Source organism: Eucyclogobius newberryi, unplaced genomic scaffold (genome assembly GCF_026437365.1).
Source record: "Eucyclogobius newberryi isolate DKJ021-1_F unplaced genomic scaffold, fEucNew1.0.hap1 SCAF_17, whole genome shotgun sequence".
NCBI lineage: Eukaryota > Metazoa > Chordata > Actinopteri > Gobiiformes > Gobiidae > Eucyclogobius > Eucyclogobius newberryi.
Window position 1 is genome coordinate 8,927,123 of NW_027315801.1, and position 21,572 is coordinate 8,948,694.

The 21,572-nt window shown below is 42.1% G+C and overlaps 1 protein-coding gene across 1 annotated transcript in view; it reads left to right on the forward strand.

Moving 5' to 3' along the window:
- vgll4a (vestigial-like family member 4a) overlaps positions 1–4,713 on the forward strand; it is a 97,657-nt gene extending 92,944 nt beyond the window's left edge. Inside the window, exons 2-7 of the mRNA XM_072448944.1 lie at positions 1,196–1,278; positions 1,675–1,799; positions 2,009–2,153; positions 2,230–2,449; positions 2,517–2,628; positions 2,841–4,713. Of these exons, the coding sequence (XP_072305045.1) occupies positions 1,718–1,799; positions 2,009–2,153; positions 2,230–2,449; positions 2,517–2,628; positions 2,841–3,034 (753 nt within the window). The 5' untranslated portion in view covers positions 1,196–1,278; positions 1,675–1,717 and the 3' untranslated portion in view covers positions 3,035–4,713. The remainder of the gene's footprint in view (positions 1–1,195; positions 1,279–1,674; positions 1,800–2,008; positions 2,154–2,229; positions 2,450–2,516; positions 2,629–2,840) is intronic.
- The last annotated feature ends 16,859 nt before the right edge of the window (positions 4,714–21,572 follow it).

Below are 21,572 nucleotides of genomic sequence, written 5' to 3' on the forward strand. Positions count from 1 at the left end.
CCTTCGACTCCCTGGGAATCTACGCCAGGATCCTGTTTGTGAACTTCAGCTCAGCATTCAACACCATCCTTCCTGCTCTGCTCCAGGACAAGCTCTCCCAGCTCCACCTGCAGGTGGATCCCTGACTTCCTGACGGATCTGAGGCAGTGTATGCAGCAGGGAAAGAATGTCTCAGAGATTGGGACTATCAGCACAGGACCTCCACAGGGGTGTGTATTTTCTCCCCTGCTCTTCTCCCTGTACACAAACTGCTGCACCTCCAGCCACGACTCCATAAAAATGATCAAGTTTCCATACAACACTGAGAAGGTCATTGGCTGCAGACTTCCATCTCTGCAGGACCTGTAAGTCTCCAGGGCTCTGGGATGTGCCGATTGGGTCACAGCCGACCCTTCTCACCCTGGACATGGACTATTTGAGCCGCTCCTCTCAAGCAGGAGGCTGCTCTGCTGTTGTACTCATGAACACTTCTAAACACCTGCCACTTTAACTGTAATTTAATCAATCACTCACTGCACTTTTCACTTTCTGCACTACATCTGTAAATTTAACTGTACATTTTGTGGACATAGTAAGCCTATTTTTATCCTTTAGTAAATTTCAATTATTTTTCCTTTAATGCATGCCCTTTTTTGATTCCATATATGTTGTTTTATTATTGCTCCTTGTTGTATATTGCACCAAATCACCAAAGCAAGTTCCTGTGTTTGTGAATTTAGTTCATTGGCAATGGCAATGCACCTTTTCAGATTCTGATTCTGAGTCTGTTATAGGTCTCTAGTGCCACCAGCTGGCAGCACAAGCTCCAGTCTGCTAGGAATCTAATACAAGCGTCACATTCAGCCTTGCAAGTGTGCCACATCATTTCAGCTAACAACTCGTTCCAGTATCATTTACAATTTAGGCTATTGAAAAATAATTAAATACATAAATAAATAATAATAATGATACAAAATGAAACGGTTCACATTAATGATTGTCTTGACAGAAATATTTGCCATATGTTGCAAACTGCACCATGGAGCTCATTAGAGTCAGATGGTTTGGGCCTGTGTCTGCGCTGGAGTGGGGCAGGCTTTGCGCAGGTTTTTGCGCAGGGTTTACGCAGGCAGCGCCGCGGTCAGCTCCGACGCTAATGCTAACGCTGCTAATGTTATTGTGTATGGAGGCTAGATTTGTCGACGAGCTAAAGTCTTCTACACGGTTTAGTGGCCCTGTTAACGCTTGTTAACACTATTATTTATTACCTGATCTCCACCCGCTCGTCTTGCCCTAACTGTAAGTCTAACTCTTGACTACTTTAAGTTAAACTGTAATTACTTTTTTTTATGTAAATGCGGGTTAGCTTGGGGTACAAATTGAGCAAACGACAAAGTAACGTTAGCTAAAGTTTGCTAAAGCGCAGTTTGTTTGACTAGCTGCGTTGTTACACCGCAGGTATTAGTGATGAAAGTCGACTAATTCGTTTGTGACGCGGTAATAAGCAAGACAACTTTCATTTTCATCATAATTTGTTTAATTTAAGCAAAATAGCCACGCTTTTACTTTTTACATTTCAAGCTAACTCCAACTAGCGCAGGCCAGCAGCCTTGAACATTGATCCTATTTTACCACCATTGCCTGTAACTTGTACATTTGCTTTATCAAACTAAAGTTCGTGATTTGCTTCGACAGACACATCGCTAACCTCCATGTTAGCCCTTAGTCTGCCCGTGTGATGCTCGTCTCGATGATGGACCTGTTGAACTCTCAGCTTCTGGACAAGATGAACAACAACCTCGGCAGACTCTACTTTGAAGGTGACAATTATGGGATTACAAGAATACCGTGTCAGTTTCATGTACATATTGCTTGATATATACTTTATTAAAAATAAAATGTCATTGTAATAATCATGTACTAATTACATGTTGAATGCTGTGGTTGAATCCACCACTTTTAATCAAATTCAAATTATATTTGTGCCACAGCAGTTGTTACAGATTTAAGTGTATTATTATCCTTTCAGATGAGCCCAGGGCAGCCTCCTTGTCCACTTCAGTGGCCGGTATCACTGGACCTCCCTCACACTGCCCCAGTAAACGGAAATATGGAGATCAAATGAACTCTGACGATGACCATATGGGCAAAATGAGACTTTTTGCTTCCCAAATGTGAGTATACTTTATCATGAGCACATAATACACTTATGTTTGACGAAATTTGTTTGTTCTTTTTTGTCTCCTTCAGGGTCAGACCTTCTGGGAACAATCATAACGAGCACTGGAGCTACAACCCCATTCCTGTGGACCACCTTTCTGCCTCTAACAGTCTCCATGGAAACCACCTGTTTGCTTCCATCCCGGGCTTCACTGTGGATCAGCCTCTGGCTCTGACCAAAAGCACAGTCAACCCTGCTACTGGAGGCAAGGACAGGCCGCTAACTGCAGGCAGTGCACAGCGAAAGCAGGTATGTCCTCTATGTGTGGGCCTTATGGCAATTTCAAAGCAATGACTGACAACATTCACATTTGCAGAATCGGCCCTCAGTAATCATCTGTGCTCCTGCAAGCAACCGCAACTGTAATCTATCTCATTGCCACATGAATGGCTCTTCAAGCCAAGAGTCTGACCAGAAAAAGGCAGATGGTGAGTTAAATACACACAGATTCAAAATTATACTTTTATTTATTTTTATGTTTTGCTTTTAAATTAATGAATAAATGATTGATTTGGTTGTCCATAGTAAAAATATATATAAAACAGAAAAATAGATTTCCAACTATTCTGGTTGTAACCAAAAAAGATTGGGCTGAATCCACTAGATTATATAAATCCATATTTTGCTTGTGTTGTTTCAGCTCAGACTGAGTGTGATCCTGTGATTGAGGAGCACTTCCGCCGAAGCCTCGGGAAAAACTACACAGAGCCAGAATCCAACTCCGTGTCCATCACAGGGTCAGTGGACGACCACTTCGCCAAGGCGCTCGGTGCAACTTGGCTCCAGATCAAGGCGAAGGGTGGTGGCCCTCGTGCCCCAGAGGCAGACCCATGAACCTGAGGTCTAATCTTTCTCTCACTTTAAAGTGAATACTGTGAGTGCAGATCACGCGCTTGGTTTTTGCCAAGCACATATTTTATCAACATAAGAACAATATAAAGGTGCTCACATACAGTATACTGCTTCTTGGGCCCCAGCTAACTCATGAAACATGGCAGTGTTTAATAGGTATAGTTACAGTACGTTAATGTTAACATTAAACTTTTGAGGTGTTCCTTTGAAGACCGACCTAACATGCCTTAATAGCCAAAGAAATGTTCAGCATTTTGAATCTTCAGAAAAAAGCCATAGATTGACCTAAACGTTTCCATCCACCATTTTTTATTTCAGTTATTTTTATACAAAGTTACTTGAAAAACCTGCCAGTTCTGATGTGCTACATTGTATTTCAGAGCTCTTAGATGGCAGGATGGCAAGTGTGATTTTGCAATCAAGTCTTCTGAAAAACAAAATAACTGGACGTATCCCATATTAACTTAAAATCTGTAACATATTGAGGCAGTTCTTCATCAACTAAAACAGACACCAGTAGATGACTAAAACAATGGAACTTGTTTCAAATAGCTGGTGTCTATTACAGCCATTATTCTATTCAGTATATTAACTCAGAATTTATTTTTATCTGTAACAATGTAGAAATACTCGCTGCTGGAACAGTTGTAATCAATATATTTTTTGTATCTGGTTTTCATGACTATATGTGGGTGTATTAGCATCCATCTACCATTCACAGCCTCTGGCCAGGTTGTCTGAGTGCAGAGAGTGGGACTGCATGTGTTGGACTCTATGGAGCTGGACACCAGGGCTTAATACATGACTGAGCAACAGTAACCTTTGTAGCAGACATGCTTTATTTATTCTGAACAGGAAGTAGCCACATATTTACTTGGCCAAATGTGGTGAGGAAATATAACTGCATCCAGCTCTTCTGTTGGCAGTTTCCTTTAGGTTCTAGTTACATTTGTGAAACATTCCACTGTCCACCACTTTTTGGGCCTCATCTTTTATGCAAAATATTTCCTACTTCAAGCACTACATCAGCATTACAGTTTTACATTACAAAGACTTGCATAAAATCATTTGGACATGTGTTTATTTAGTGTCACCCATAGGTCAACACTGATTGAGATATAGTATTTTAACTCCAGATGTCTTGTGAGTGAAGTACATTTGTATTTTACTGTACCGGTCTGAAATTGTAATACAATGCTTCTATTTTATTTACCCTTGTGAGACTATCATTGCGCCGAGCGGAATGATTATCATTACTTAGTTTTGTTAAGAATAGTGTACTCATGTATCATGGATTATTTTCTAACCATGTTTTTGTATTTACTTTTACTATGTGATTAATTTCTACCAGTAGATAAAGTGCAGGAACACATCTTTCGGAGAGATGCCTGGACAGTAGAGTTTAGCTTTCTTGTACCTTTAGTTGAGGGAATATCTTCATCTGCTTGTTTGACACAAGTAGAGTGGTAGAAGTAATGGGTAATAGACCATTTTTATTTAAATGCTTTATTTTTAGACTACCTGGATGTCAGAGACTGTTCGGACAAATATGTTTCATATCATTTAGAAAAGGAAACAATTGTTAATTCTCTGGAAGAAAATGCCACTGTTTTATACTTTCTATAATTTTCTTTTAAATAAAGATACAATTTCGCAACTAATCAGAGTTTGATGTTTTTATGAATTGTAGAGTAATTATACGCTTAAAATATAAATCTTTAGATTTCTTTGAAAAATCTTATCTAGACATGTATATATGTAGCGTATATAAGGTTGTGTGTGTGTGTGTGTGTGTGTGTGTGACAATGGTCGGGCCTTGGCTCCAGTGGAAAAGTGTCCAATGCCCTTAAGTGTCCAACAGATGGCAGTATTGTCCTTTACTCTGTCTAGTCTAAAATTCTCTGTCCCTGGAGATCAAACAAAGACACATCATCAGGTTGATCTGCTGCTGTTCTTTTTTTGCATAATTAGCCATTATCAATTATAACTGCATAATTAAATATTTACAAAACAGATTTACTGTGGCGTTGATGTGCTTCACCTCACATGGCTCCTCAGCACACATTGAATGGGATGTAGGCCACTTGTTTATTTTTTTATATTCTCTTGAATTTGCAAACACACACGCACAAGCACTCGTTCATATAAGTTAAACATATCTCAAATAAAACCCTTTTGGATATTATGTGAGCATGTGAAGGTTTCTTGCTCTCATTCTAATGCAGCAGCTTGAAGCCCCTCCAGCACTACTGCCTATGCAAGATTAGACCCCCCGTTTACAAGCAGCAATGCCCTGTTCTGCTGCTCCATGCCTTCCAAAGAGCTCCGCACTGGTGGGATTAGAGCAAAGGGATCCTCATCTCCAGCTCAGGCTCTCTCCCCCCCCCTTCACGCCAAATTTGACTTGCCCCTTTCAGTGTGCGAAGGCCACAAGGAGCATGACATCTGCGCTGGAGATGGCGGACCGCTCTCTCTGCTGCTGCCTCCTGTTGTTGCTGTGTTACAGAGAGAGCTGCAGCTTCAGACACGGTCAAGGCACACATATGCCCAACACTGTCTTCTAGAGCTGAATCATAGATAAGGTTTGTGATGTCCAGGAGCATTAGCACGTGAAATAAAAACTGCAAAATTAATACTAGGAATACTAAGAAACTCATGCCGTTCTGAACATGTTTCTAGGTCTGAAAACAGTGGACCAGGACTAAACCAGGACGTCAACACCTTTTAAACAGAATAAAAGCCGCAAGTTGCAATAAAGGCACAAAGATGAAAGGGGATTTTCACTGGTCCCGATCGCTTTAAAGTTCAATGTCAATGTTCAATGTGAATAAAAAACTGAAATTCATATATATTTTTTCATAATAAAACAATTGCTTTAAAAACTGGTGCCATTATTCAACTCCAAACACATGATTGTGGTTAGTTAACTTAATATTAATATGGCAAGTTTTTTGGCTGGTCCTGATCACTTTGCCAATTTAAAATGGGTAAAAATCACTCTGGGAATGTTTTACAATTTGCAATCTCGGACCAAGGAAATTATTGAAATTGTGTGGTTTCTTATTTTTGTTATATTATAACAAAAATAAGAAACCACACAATTTCAATAGCGCTGGCCAGTTCCTGCTGGGGCCTGATAAGACCCCATGAAGACAGGCTATTTTGTTGTGAGCAGGCTACAATGCTGCCTGTCCAAAACAAAGTCACCACTTGGATTTATGGAAAGACAAATCCCGTGGTCATGGAAAAGATATCAGTGTGTTTGCGAAAGGTCAAATCATTGGCATCAAGCAGAGAAAACATCTAAGGAGAAGCAGAAACCAATCTACAGATCCAAACCCCTGAATTTACAGAAACTATGCCACGGCGATGTGTGCTGTAATCAAAGCTGAAGGTCGACCATGCACAATATTAGAGCGTGTGCGACCCAATATCTGTGGAGACTTTTCTGGACAGGCAGTGTAGATAGTAAAGATAGTGCAGCCTCATGATTTACTAATAGCGACCATTTAAATTGTGGTTATTCGTTTAGCTCAACAGCCTTGTTTGTTATTGTCCTTGTGAATAAACTGGACCAATGGAAATGTTACATCCAAGAGGCCTAATCTTACTACTGGCCAAGTGAAAAAGTAGAGTCACACATTGGCTCGTATATTTCCTGCGTATTAGACGGATAGTAGTCTCAGTAAATGCGTAAATCCACATTTGTTTTGCCTGAATAAGGGCTGAGCGTCTTTCGTCCCCCAGTGCACAATGTCTGGGGAATTTGCATGATTGTCCGTAGATTATTTGAACATTACCCCCCCCCTCCACCCAGTCGCCCCCTAGTTTGTTTTTTTCTTTTCTCTTATTTGTGTGGCTCCGCTGTGAGGATGCACACACATCCTTGGGCAAAAGAATCTAAAATAGATCATACAAGTGGAGTAGATGCGCAGGCACAGGACGCTGCTCACGGGCAGACTTGAGTCATGCTGGCAAGATCATGCACCCAGAGTTGACAGCACAACACACCCGATTACCAAGCATGTCATTTTGGGACAAAAAAAACATCTGTAGCCTCACGTTAGGTCACCGACAACAAATAAGAATCACAGGAAGCACAACATTGGCCAGACATAGTTGACTAAGTATGTTAAATAGAGGGATGATGCAATATCATATCAGATTTTACGGTTATTCACGATTATTAACATGATGACCAAGCATCAACATTTTCTTTCATAGTTTGGGTTCAGGGGAGCTCACAATATTTGAAAATCTCTACAGTTTAAAACTGAGCTGGAGAACAGGTCAGAATTATGCAGTGGAATTTGCTTTTCATGAGCATAAATAAAAAAACTTTAGTATTTTTCACAATAGCTATAGCCCTCATGCTATCATCTGGACGACTCACAGGCATCTGTAGTAGAGCCCCCTCCACAACATGAAAGTGTTTTTTTAAACGTTTTTTTATGTTTGTTTTTGTTGTTTAAAACATGAGAGAAGTGTTTTTAACATGCGCTGTATCTTTGATGGTAGCACAAGGGTTGAAAAGTGATACCATTATTCAACCTCAAAGTGATTCTAGTCAGTTAATTTCAGATTAATAGGGCAACATTTGTGACTTGAATACATAACAAATAATAACAAGGAGCAATATTTGGGCATTTCTTTCAAAAACAGTACATATCCCATAGAGTTACAAAGAGCTACAAAAGGCTTCTTCTCAAATTGACGTTAACACAGCCTATTTCCAGTGTCTAATCCATTAACGCCGGTCAAGTTCGTCCCAGCTTCATGAAATCACACCTTCTGAACAATAGGTTAATGTGACATAGTCTACACTGAATTGAAATGACAAAATATTATTTCTAAAATGGTCACAGTTATTTTCAGTCCTTATGATGTTGGACTGTATCAATTAATCGAATAATCTTGACATTCGAGTTACATGATTCTTGCGTTTCTCTCCAAAGAATGCCTGATGAGCCGCTCTCCAGCTCAAGCAATCATGGCTCATTCATTGTGTCATTTGGACTGCTGGCAATGGCATAACCTTTGTGGAGGGAAGGGAAGGAAACGCGGTCACTCTGGATCACAGTCTTCCCATGTGCAGAAACAGACTGTCAGGCCACCTCAGCATCATCACACCACAGACAATCGTTTGTCTATATTCACTCTCTCCTTCCTTTGGTTATGATAGGTTTTTGTGATATGGCCCTGTGCATTGACATGGCACAGTATGTACGAAGGGGGGAACTGAGGAGAATGATTAATGAGATATTTTGGGGGGATCGTCCGGGTTGCAATAATCAGATTATGTTTTTGCTATCAATCTGAAATATGCTGAACCGTACGTAATGTTTGAGTTGAGCTCCAAGTATTGCACAGAAATGAGTGGGCTGTAAAATAGGACTATAAATATTACCATGACTGGTTGAATATTAAAACAATTGTCATTGTGTTTTGATCATCATTAGCTGGATTATACAGACTGTAAAGACTCTAAAACACATGTCAAAAGACAGTGACATTATTAAATAAAAATTGTCAAAAGCCTTCAGTCATATTTCAACCATCATTTGGTTAAAAAAAAAGTTGAACATATCTCAATGTACAATACAAATAATAACTAATCAAATCATATTTGCTGCAATCCAACTGTTGAATGAACCAGTACACAATGTACATAATGTAAATATTACCCTGCAAGTGTCTTTTATTAATCTATTTAATATATGTACTTGATATCCTTTCAAAACAACAATATCAACAATGTTATCTTGCAGACGATTGCCCACTTCTCGTATGATTGCGTATGATACACAAATACAGACAATATAATTGTTGTAAGTTTGAATCCCAACTCTGATCGTTTACTGTATGTCTTCCCCTCGCTCACATTCCCCATTTCACCTGTCTAATACAGGCAACAACATCTTAAAAAAAGAAAGAAAAAAGAAATATAAAACAATATTAAAAGAATATCGCCAATTACCTCAATTCCTGGTAGTGTTATCACAAAACAAATTCTAAATACATTTTGATACAAGAAATGAGCTTGATATAATACTATAAAGAATGTAAAATCAACAATAAATTCAAGGTCATTCTAACATAATTCAATAAGCAATAAGTATACTATACAAATGCAATAAGTGCCGTATATACAAATGTATTTATTATAAAAAATCCAAACACAAAGCCATTAAAGTCTTTAATTAATTGAAACAGAAAGGCTTTGAGATGACATATTGCATGGACCATATTTCTCTAGTGCCTCTATAGCTCCATGTCTGACCCAGAATTTAACCAAATTTGCCCTCAAGTAAAATATCACACTGTGATGGCAGTGTGATTTTTGATGGAAACCTTTGGCTTTCCTTTCACATTGTTACATATTAATGACTTATTTGTAAATGATTGATTTTAAAGACCATCTGCTGCTCAATGCCATGTCTTTTCTCTACAAGATAATGAATAGGATCCAATTAGGTCATACAGTTGTTAGATAATATGTTTGCCATTGTAATAATTATTTTAATATCTAGCAACATGTAGAAAAGGATTCATTTGGACAGAAGGTTTTGGGCCAGCTGGATGTTTTAACCATTACTAAGGCCCTTTGTATCTCATTAAGGGCTTGTTAAAACTGTTGGGTCCTACGTTACAAATACGAGCTCATTGGTCAAGCTGCATTAATGAGGAAAACATGGCCTGTGTCTTATTAGGGCTGAATGCTTTTTTTTTTTTTATGAAGCAAGCTTTATCTTAATTTTACCAAGATGAAGCTAAAGTAAAGCCGCTTAGATCGTCCTGATGGAGTACATTTGTTGATTTTTAAACAGAAACACAACATTTTCTGTGTCATTTTGATGTTGAGTCATAAAACCTCTCTCAGCACATGGAATGATTTGGACTGTTGTGTACAGACCACATAACCAAGCTTTGATTACTGATTGAGTTAACGTTTGAAACTCGATTTCAATACTATAGAAAAGGCTCAATACCAACATCAATACTGCGATGACGATAACAATATATTTTTGTACAATAGAATGTAATTTTCAACACGATGTCCTGTACATTCTTTATGTTACCATGAGGTCTTATTGTACTTCTGATATAGATGAAGACCATTCTAAAACCATACATCAATGTTCGAGTTTGTCCTTTTTATGTGATTTTCTTTTCTTGTTCAAATAAATATCTCCTTTCGATATTAGTGTCTGGGTCTGAGCTACAGTCTTCACTCATACAGTTATTACAGGCACCGGTTTCATGAACAATAAGACCCAATTAAGGCTATTTTATTTTCTGCTGAGGACATTACATTCACCTAAATCATTGCAGCCGTGGTTATTTGCCAATCGCGACTATTCAAAGCGCAATTTTGATTAGATTGCCCTGAAACTGCCATCGTGTCTGCTGCTCATTCCTGATGTGCGCCTCTCGCCTGCTCTCTCCTTTGCCACATCGCCCCTTCACCACCACCACCACCACCACCACGCGCTGCTCCCCCCGTGTGTTTGGCAGTCACACAGTCTGCCATGTGTGTGCTCAAGACGTTACATAATGCCCTCCTTTTACAGCACTGCAGATCAAAGCAAACAATCCGGCACAGAAAAATTGCTCCTTGAAGATTTTTGTTCCCTTTCTGCCGTCAAAATGGTTTCATCAGCCGTGCGTTTACTGAGGGCTGACATCGTTATCTATTTCAGCGCCGGTCTTTATGTTGAAAAGCATAGAGCAAAACAGGAGATGTATTTGGTAGTACAGCGACGTTTACATGGGTCTTGATTTAGTCACCAGTTTTGCCAAGTACTATGCAAAGTAGTATTATGACTGGTGCCCATGCAACTGAAATTTTACTTTGCGTCAAAAACATTTATAGTTTAACATTAATATCAATTTATCTAGTTGTAGATGACAATTAATTAATTAATTCATAAGAAATCCTCCATTCTCTAAATACTTAAATTAGATGGAGGAAATACGTAAGCCCACTCACTTCTGCATCATAATGTGTGAAATGATATCAGGTCATCAAAGGACAGTGTTTCCAAGAGCCAGACTACTCAGTTCAAAAACACACAAATACAAGCACTACTATTTGTCTGAAGAAACAAATGAAACAAAAAAAAAAGTATATTTTTCTGTTAGAAGTCAAAGGTATTTCTGTAGTGACACACGTGGAGAGCGAGCAGAGCGTCGGTGCTGTCAGAGCAGCAGGGGTCGTCCACAGGCCTGGCCACATTGAAATAATGAGTGTGAGAATGCTACAAGAACACTCACCTACAATGTGCAGGTGATTTTTGTGTCAAAGGGCATAAACATCAGAATGTTTAGCCCGAAAATAAAGATTCCTCATCCTGTCAGTACAGTTTAGAGATTCAACACATAAGCAGGAGTCACATTATGATCCCCTCATGTTGATCCATCTTGATTTTTGCTTACATTTTAATTTCCTGAACATAACCAATACAGAGTAGAGTTTGTGTAGCCCTCAGTCATCAGGCAGGTTCTAGAGCAAAAGAACATGTAATGACTTCGACTCAATGTATTCACTCTTAAAACGTTTTTCCAGAAGACAATTACATTTTATTTTGCCATCAATACAAAATAGCCTTTTCACTCTATGTAACACAAAAAATAGTCACATTTTCTTCTTGCAAAGTTAAAATGTTGTCCAAACCACACGTTTACTAACAGGATTGGCTGTAAACCTATTGATTTAAATAAATCAAGCTGATTACAAATAGAAATGACTGTATACGTCTTTGTCCTAAACAATCTAAGTCAAGCAGATGAGTAGATCAGGCTTCATCACAGCCATCCCACCAGATGAGATGGAGAGGCAGAGCCGGGGTTATCAGGGCTCGGCTCAGGGGAGTGTGTGGAGTGTGTGCAGATGAACCAGAAACTCAGACTCTGCTCACTGGTTGTGTGGCTGCGCCATCACAGAGCGCAGGACTGTGGGAGAGGGCAAAGCTTCAGAGCGGGGTTTGGTGCTCAAACCGTTATCACACCTGACAGTGTCTGCTCTGGGTCCAGTGGTGCACGCGGCATACGTAAGCAGCTGGTCATCTGTAAGGCAGAGTGATCGGCTGCGACGTGTCACACACCACATTAGGCCCTGCCAGAGGATGTGTTTGACAGAGCACAGGAACCTGGCTCCAGCACAATGTCAGACCACTAGAGTCTTGTAAGTTCACTTCAGGGCCTTCATTTATAGAACATCAATTTTAATTTGCTGCTTGATTTCAGTCTGGGAATGTGACTAAACCAAAATAAATCTATTTGGTTGGTCTCAAGAGGACAATGACAAACACACCCCTAATCCTTTAAAGGCTTTTCACTGGAGGAGGATTCAGCTCTCACAAATCACCTTTGCACTGTTGATGGAGGATAGATATGTGAATGTTTGGTACTCGAGGGCATGTTTCTAAGAGGAGATGACAACATTGGAGAAGGGCGGACAAGACTTTGGTCACTGACTACTTCCATATCATACATATAGAGGTGAGAAACATAGCAAAACAATTTGGAGATATGCAAAATTAGAATATATCGATTGTATCATCTATAATTTAAACAACTAAAACTGGCCTCATAAAGAGACAGAAATAGAACACTTGCTCCTCCAATGCCTCTCTCAGACCATGCTTCTGTAGTTGTTATGTTCTGGAGGCTGAAGCGCTGATGTTTTACCTGTCACTGAGCAGGTCAGGGGAGGGGCAGCGCCTGCAGAGGGGCCCGAACACATCAGGACGCTGCGGAGAAGGCCAGGTACGTCTCACCCATCACCGAGCACCCTCTCAAAACCGCGCTGACACATCTGAAAAGAAAGCACGCAAAACATCAAGGCAATGATTCACCACTTCCCCAAGAATGAGCATGTCCGCGAGGTTCCCGGCCCCTTAATCATCGCCTGTGTTGGTTGTGTAAGAGCCAGACAGTCAGGGAATGAATGAACTTGTTTCCAAATGACAAATCCTCCCTAAAAGTTGTGTTTTCTTTGAGTCTGAAGGAGTGAGTTAAGTGCATGTTAGGAGACACAGTAGTACTCTGCAACTTTGCAACTGTATAACTCAATTTTTCTGGTGGTATTTATGAATTTAGGATGCGTTTTGAATTGTTTTTGAGTTTGCATCTGCATAGGCATAAAGTGCAGTCAAGGGCATAACTACATGACTGAAAATGTCATACGGTGAGGATAATTCATCCACGCCACGTGCAGAGGTCACTTGGTCACATTTGCATATAACAATGTGTCATAAATACTCACATCAACATATCCGTGTGCACGAAATCCTAAACTACATCTACTAAGATAACTTTGTAATGCTTTTATGTTACTATTGCATTTACAGAAATGACATTACTCCTCAAAGTACCGCTGGAGTGAATCAAGTGCTGATATGGTGTTTGGATGGATGTAAAAAGCTCACATTAGAAGTATCAGCGTTTGAATGTTTAATACTACTTTGACAAATAGATGTTTCTGCCAATAAAACTGTTAAAAAAAGACATAATAAGCTTTGGCTCCTAAATCTAAAGTCTGTAGGAGTTAATTGCCTTGTCCCACCACACAACGGTAACAAGAGAAGAGAAAATATACTACTCTTTGTATTGAGGAAAGACATTTGTTAAGGTGAATTGACAACTCAAGTTGATTTAGTTGCGGCTCTCTTCTTTCAGACGTTTGTGCATCTTGAGGTGATTGAGCAACTTCATGATATGTGTGTCTGCTACTGCTGCTTAGTGTCTAATATTCCTGTTTGCTCGTGTTCTTCTTTGATGATTATTATCTGTTCCTTACTAGCTTGGACCAGGCTTTAGATCAGGGGTTTCCAAACTATGACCCGTCAGACCCATTTTCGTTGGCCCTCAGGCTTCCTGGTGAAATGGCCCGGTTGACAATAAGTAGTATGTGCTAGTCATGGGCAAAGTTGACCAAAAATGTATATCTTGAATGTATAGCTTTTATTTATTAACTCATTAACAAAGATCAGATGATGTTTTAACACAGAATCTGGAATGTGCTAAAATGTGCCTGTAAAAAAATGTGAATTGACACCAAAATTAACCACAAATGGGCAGCAATATCACTTTATACCCTTGTATAATATCATGATTTCATCGTGAAATACCCCTTTAAACTTCCGCCCTCGTCTGCTTCTCACCTTCCCACTTTCCTGTCGTTCAGCGTTTTGTAATAAACAATGTAGACTGAGCCAACGTCCTGAGGAGCGAGCTGCTAAGTGTGTGCAGCGTAATCTGACAGAAGTTATTTAGGATGCAGGTCTTTGTGAAGCGTTGCCTGCAGCTGATGCCTCGTCCTGTCTTTACACTGAACGGTGTAATCGTGCACCATCACATCCTGTAGAATCAAGCACATGGAGAGTTTACACAAAAAGCCCAGAGAAGTCAAATGTGTTTATTCTTTTATGCTGCTTTTACTGGCAAAGAGTGTGGGTTAGACAATGTAATATTATTTTAATGTGTTTTGCAAATTTTTTATTATAATTTTCTATATTTCGACTATGATAAATCTGTCAATTTGTTTATTGATTCAAATCACAGCTAAATCAGATTTTTACAATAGTATATAAAAGTATAGAGTAGACATTAAAGACGATTTTAGAGTGATTTTAGATGATTTAGATTAAGGTGTGCATTATTATTAGTTTTGTGCTTGATTCTGGTTTATATGTCGAACTAGACTTTTTATGCAATACTTTTTATGCTAGCCTATTTATGTTAGCCTGTATGTTAGCCTGTATGCTTATGAATGCTAGTTTAATCCGTAAATCAAGATTAACACAGTATATTGTGAAGTATATTTTTGTGCAAATACCCCAGCCCTAATATCTTGTTTAAGATGATGCTTTTCATTAGGTAATTTCACCCAGAGCCACAGAAACCCCTTTACATAATCTAAAAGTAATTTCTTGAAATTGTTAAAGAATTCATTGCCTTACATACTATTTCAAGATATGCATGGTTGAATCTTTTGCAGACGTATTCTGCATCTAAATGATTTTATTTTCAGTAATTCACTTGGTCTGCTCTTCGGCTTAATTTGCATTCACTGTTTGACCCAAGCTGTAATCTACAATGACTCTCTCATAAGCCTCTGGCACTTGTTACAAACCGTGACCAAAGACAAGAGGCGCTAAAGCGACCAGAATGTAGCCAGGGACAGTGTTGTGATTATCTAAAGCAGTTCCCTCTGTAAATATATTCTCACCTACAAATTCTCGGCCTCTAGGGCGGCACAGTTTTGAGGAAAAAACAAACCAAAACAAATGCCAAATCTGATATGTATTATTATTGTCAGAGTTGCAATTTATGTTCAGTTAAGCTAAAACTCATTTGAGACTAGGCTGAAATATGTGAAACAAACAAGAATACCAGAACACGCTTTTCATTAGCATTTTTTGTTTTGTTTTATTGATTGCTGGACAGAAGCCATTATATTACTATATAATTCTATTTTTTTGCTTTTTGATAATTGCAACAGTTCAATTCAAACTGCATTTTTGGTTGTAATCAACTGTACAGCCCCATTTCAGTTCTATATCTCTTCATTATAATAAGGATCTCAGAAAGTATGTGTTGGAAAAGTGTATGCTGCTGTATGCTACACTATATTTCTGTTTAATAAAGAGAATTGTTACCTCCATTTGTATGCTTCGGTTTGCACCTCTATATTGTCATCTTGCATTGCTGTGGCGCACAACGGGCTGGTGGTGTTTGTACAGAAGGGAAAAAACTGCCTGCGCTCCTAAAGGTGAACCAGAAAACAAGTTCATTTTGAGCTGAGTTCATATTTATATTGGAAGAAAAAGGCTATTTGCATAAATGCAGAGAGAGGCTTTGCATACTTGAAAACCTCTCAGCCAATCTACTGGAAATAGCCACGCACACAACACCCTCTGATTACATTGATATGTAGATTCATGCATCTGCAAAGATTAGTTATTCATTAATGTATTTGCTCTGAATTCTCGGGCGAGTGTAGCTCAGACACAAGTCTGGGCCACACTGACTGAATCACTGGAAATAATAAATATATGCCAGTGGTCAATTGAACCGACACCCGAGCACTGGAAATAAATGTAACATGTAATAGACTTTAGAACGTACAGAGACACTTCAATTTGCCCTTCTGGTTGTTAGCCACCTGCTTGTCTCCATGGAGATGATGTTGCTTTAGTGTTTTCACAATACTAAAATGTCAAACTCAAATTTGATGTTAAGGAATAGACTCAATAATATTCAATACTGATTTAAGGGTGAATTAATCATTTTAAATGTTTGTTTTTTTGTTTTTCAATGAACGATTATAATTTTGAACACAAAATAATATATATTTTTTCTATTTATGTTAGTAGAGATACTTCCTTAATTGAGAGTATATATTTTTAGTATTGCTTTGTGATTTTTGATACTTTTGACAAGTCTATATTGCTTTGTGCAGAATTTTCTAGTGTGGTTTTAAACATATCTCTATGGAGAAAAGCAGATAATGAGCCAAGTTACAGGTCAGCTCTGTGGAGAGTTTTTGAGCAATAAAAGACACAAGGAGAGGAATAACATGACAATCCGATTGCATACTCCTTACCTGTAAATGAGTGAGTTTATAGGCTTGTATCAGTCAACCCTCCACAATCACCTGTTTGTGTCCCCCGTATGCAGCCACTCCAGGAGCACGTTTTAGCTTAAAGAATAGGCTCACAAAAGCTCCAGTGGAATTGCTAAACACCAGACCCTTTGCCCAGACCTGGTCAAAAACTGGAGCGTGTCAGAAGGGACCACTCAGCAAAGAGAAGAACACTTATCACATGCATACACATTGCACAGAACCACCTTGTAGATATCAAAGAGGTTATGGAGGGAAAAGGAAGCTCACAGTCTGAAATATAGGCCACATTCAAACCACTGACAACCTGGTCATAATTCTGGATATCTTTGACTATAATGGCCTTGAATGATTGAAATTGTTCCAAATTATCTGGAAATGTTTATTCTTGTTTTAGGCCTACTTACATTTACTAAACTTAAAATGTATTGTTGTGTTATGTTCCAGTAAACCTTTCTTCATAACTTTGCACTCATGGACATAACTTGATTATGTCTTTGTTCACTGTTTGGAACCTGAAGTTTCTATATTTGGACAATGCTGAGACCAAAGGAGCGTGGATGGCAATAGTAAGTGAAAACATTTAGGGCAAAAAGTAACATACAGCCTTAATATTGGAAATTCAAATCCATCCATCCATCCATCTTCTGCCGCTTTATCCGGGGCCGGGTCGCGGGGGCAGCAGTCTGAGCAGGGACTCCCAGACTTCCTTCTCCCCAGACACTTCCTCTAACTCCTCCGGGGGGATCCCGAGGCGTTCCCAGGCCAGCCGAGAGACATAGTCTCTCCAGCGTGTCCTGGGTCTTCCCCGGGGCCTCTTCCCGGTGGGACATGCCTGAAACACCTCCCGAGGGAGGCGCCCAGGAGGCATCCGGAACAGATGCCCGAGCCACCTCAGCTGGCTCCTCTCGACGTGGAGGAGCAGCGGCTCTACTCCGAGCTCCCCCCGTGTGGCCGAGCTCCTCACCTTATCTCTAAGGGAGCGCCCAGCCACCCGGCGGAGGAAACTCATTTCGACCGCTTGTATCCGCGATCTTGTTCTTTCGGTCACTACCCAAAGCTCATGACCATAGGTGAGGGTAGGAACGTAGACCGACCGGTAAATAGAGAGCTTTGCCTTTCGGCTCAGCTCCCTCTTTACCACAACGGTCCGATGCAGCGACTGCATCACTGCAGCCGCTGCACCGATCCGCCTGTCGATCTCACGCTCCATCCTTCCCTCACTCGTGAACAAGACCCCGAGATACTTGAACTCCTCCACTTGGGGCAAGGACACCCCACCCACCTGGAGAGGGCAAGCCACCTTTTTCCGGTCGAGAACCATGGCCTCGGATTTGGAGGTGCTGATTCTCATCCCAGCCGCTTCACACTCGGCTGCAAACCGTCCCAGTGCATGTTGCAGGTCCGGGTTTGATGGAGCCATCAGGACAACATCGTCTGCAAACAGCAGAGATGAGATCCTGTGGTCCCCAAACCGGACCCCCTCCGACCCCTGACTGCGCCTAGAAATTCTGTCCATAAAAATTATGAACAGAACCGGTGACACAGGGCAGCCCTGGCGGAGTCCAACATGCACTGGGAACAGGTCTGACTTACTGCCGGCAATGCGAACACAGCTCCTGCTCCGGTCATACAGGGACCGGACAGCCCTGAGCAAAGGGCCCCGGACCCCGTACTCCCGGAGCACCCCCCAAAGGACACCCCGAGGGACACGGTCAAAAGCCTTCTCCAGATCCACAAAGCACATGTGGACTGGTTGGGCAAACTCCCATGAACCCTCGAGCACCCGATGGAGGGTATAGAGCTGGTCCAGTGTTCCACGACCGGGACGAAAACCACTCTGCTCCTCCTGAATCCGAGGTTCGACTATCGGTCGGATTCTCCTCTCCAGTACCTTGGAATAGACCTTACCCGGGAGGCTGAGGAGTGTGATCCCTCTGTAGTTGGAACACACCCTCCGGTCCCCCTTCTTGAACAGAGGGACCACCACCCCGGTCTGCCAGTCCAGAGGCACGGTCCCCGAACGCCACGCGATGTTGCAGAGACGTGTCAACCAAGACAGTCCTACAACATCCAGATACTTTAGGTACTCAGGGCGGATCTCATCCACCCCCGGAGCCCTGCCACCGAGGAGTTTGCGGACAACCTCAGTGACTTCAGCTTGGGTGATGGATGAGCCAGCCTCCGAGTCCCCGGTCTCTACTTCCTCTTCAGAAGACGTGACTGAGGGATTAAGGAGATCCTCAAAGTATTCCTTCCACCGTCCGACGACATCCCCAGTCGAGGTCAGCAGGCCTCCACCCGCACCGTAAACGGTGTTTGTGAGACACTGCTTCCCCTTCCTGAGGCGCCGGACGGTTTGCCAGAATTTCTTTGGTGCCGACCGATAGTCCTCCTCCATGGCCTCCCCGAACTCCTCCCAGGCCCGGGTTTTTGCCTCTGCGACAGCACGAGCCGCGGCTCGCTTGGCCTGCCGATACCCGTCGATGACCTCCGGAGACCTACAAGCCAGAGTGGCCTGATAGGCCTCCTTCTTTAGTCTGACGGCATCCCTTACTTCCGGTGTCCACCACCGGGTTCGGGGGTTGCCGCCACGACAGGCACCGGAGACCTTGCGACCACAGCTCCGAGCAGCCGCATCAACAATGGAGGCGGAGAACATGGTCCACTCGGACTCAGTGTCCCCAGCCTCCCCCGGGACATGGGAGAAGCTCTCCCGGAGGTGCGAGTTGAATACCCTACTGACAGAGGGCTCCACTAGACGTTCCCAACAGACCCTCACAATGCGCTTGGGTCTGCCAAGTCTGTCCGGCTTCCTCCTCCGCCAGCGGATCCAACTCACCACCAGGTGGTGATCGGTTGACAACTCTGCCCCTCTCTTCACCCGAGTGTCCAAGACACGCGGCCGGAGGTCTGATGACACGACAACTAAGTCGATCATTGACCTCCGGCCTAGGGTGTCCTGGTGCCACGTGCACTGATGGACACCCTTGTGCTTGAACATGGTGTTCGTTATGGACAATCCGTGGCTAGCACAGAAGTCCAATAACTGAACACCGCTCGGGTTCAGATCGGGGAAGCCGTTCTTCCCGATCACCCCTCTCCAGGTGTCACTGTCATTGCCCACGTGGGCGTTGAAGTCCCCCAGTAGAACAACGGAGTCCCCGGTCGGTGCACTGTCCAGTACCCCTCCCAAGGACTCCAAGAAGGCCGGGTACTCTGCACTGCTGTTCGGCCCGTAGGCCGCCACAACAGTGAGAGACCTGTCCCCCACCCGAAGGCGGAGGGACGCGACCCTCTCGTTCACCGGGGTAAACTCCAACACGTGGCGGCTGAGCTGAGGGGCTATCAGCAAGCCCACACCAGCCCGCCGCCTCTCCCCGCGGGCAACACCAGAGAAGTGGAGCGTCCAGCCCCTCTCGAGGAGATGGGTTCCAGAGCCCAAACTGTGCGTGGAGGTGAGGCTGACTATATCTAGTCGGTATCGCTCAACCTCCCGCACAAGCTCAGGCTCTTTCCCCCCCAGCGAGGTGACATTCCATGTCCCCAGAGTTAGTCTCTGTGTCCGGAGATCTGGTCGCCGAGGCCCCTGCCGTCGACTGCCGCCCAGATCTCTCTGCACCGGCCCCCTATGGATCCTCCTGCGGGTGGTGGGCCCACGGGAGGGCGGCCCCACGTCGCTCTTTCGGGCTGTGCCCGGCCGGGCCCCGTGGGGTAAGACCCGGCCACCAGGCGCTCGCCATGGAGCACCCATCCCAGGCCTGGCTCCAGGATGGGGCCCCGGTGACGCCGATCCGGGCGACGTGAACTGCCTTGATTGTGTCGTCGTCATAAGAGGCTTCTGAACCGATCTTTGTCTGACCCGTCACCTAGGACCTGTTTGCCTTGGGAGACCCTACCAGGGGCATGAAGCCCCCGACAACATAGCTCCCGGGATCATTCGGGCACTCAAACCCCTCCACCACGTTAAGGTGTCGGCTCAAGGAGGAGTGGAAAACTCTGCCCCTCTCTTCACCCCGAGTGTCCAAGACAAAGTGAAATGTAAATACTTACGTGCTCTGGATGAAATTGTGCAAGCAGGCTAACTGAGGCTAACTGAGGCTAATTGAGGCTAACTGTGTCAAATGCTAACTATGTATGCTATCACCCAAAATGTCAACATGCTTACTACTCTAAAATTACTATATATTTTTTTATTAACTATATTAGTCAAACAGTGTCAAGCTAAAACCTAGATGCTAACTATAAATAACAATATATGGAATGGATGGAACGTCAAAAAATGTCCGCTGTTTGTTGCTGTTTCGCTAAACCTAAGCTACATTTAGCCAAACTATTTTAAAAGTAAACAATAAAGCAGCGGAACAACCTGATAAACGGCTGAGCCACTACGGGTAAATACATTTATCAATGTATAGTGTTTGAATACTGTTTAAAGAACTGTTTAGTCATTATTAGCATCTTAAAATCTCCATTGATTTAACATTAGGCTAATTGACAATTCTATGTTGTCACACTCCTGAGCCCTATAACTTTTACATTAGATCTATTTGATGTAGTTACACTAAAATCATAGCATTACTTGTCACTATTGAAACCTCATTAGCTTTTTTTTCTGGTGATTTATGAATATTCAATTGTTCTTGTGGGGAAAAGAAAGCAAATTCTCAAACGCCCTTATTGATAACGTTAAGTGTTGTGAGTTTGATGACCTGATGACACAAAATAATGTTTAATTTGTTGAATATTCATATTAATAAATCATCATAATTGACCATGACAACAGTACAGTTATATGTGCTCTGAGTTGTTGTGAAGATGCAGAATTCTCCATGAATCCCCATAGAAATTGCTTGTATTAGAAAAGTAAAGGTTGTAGTTGATGGACATTCC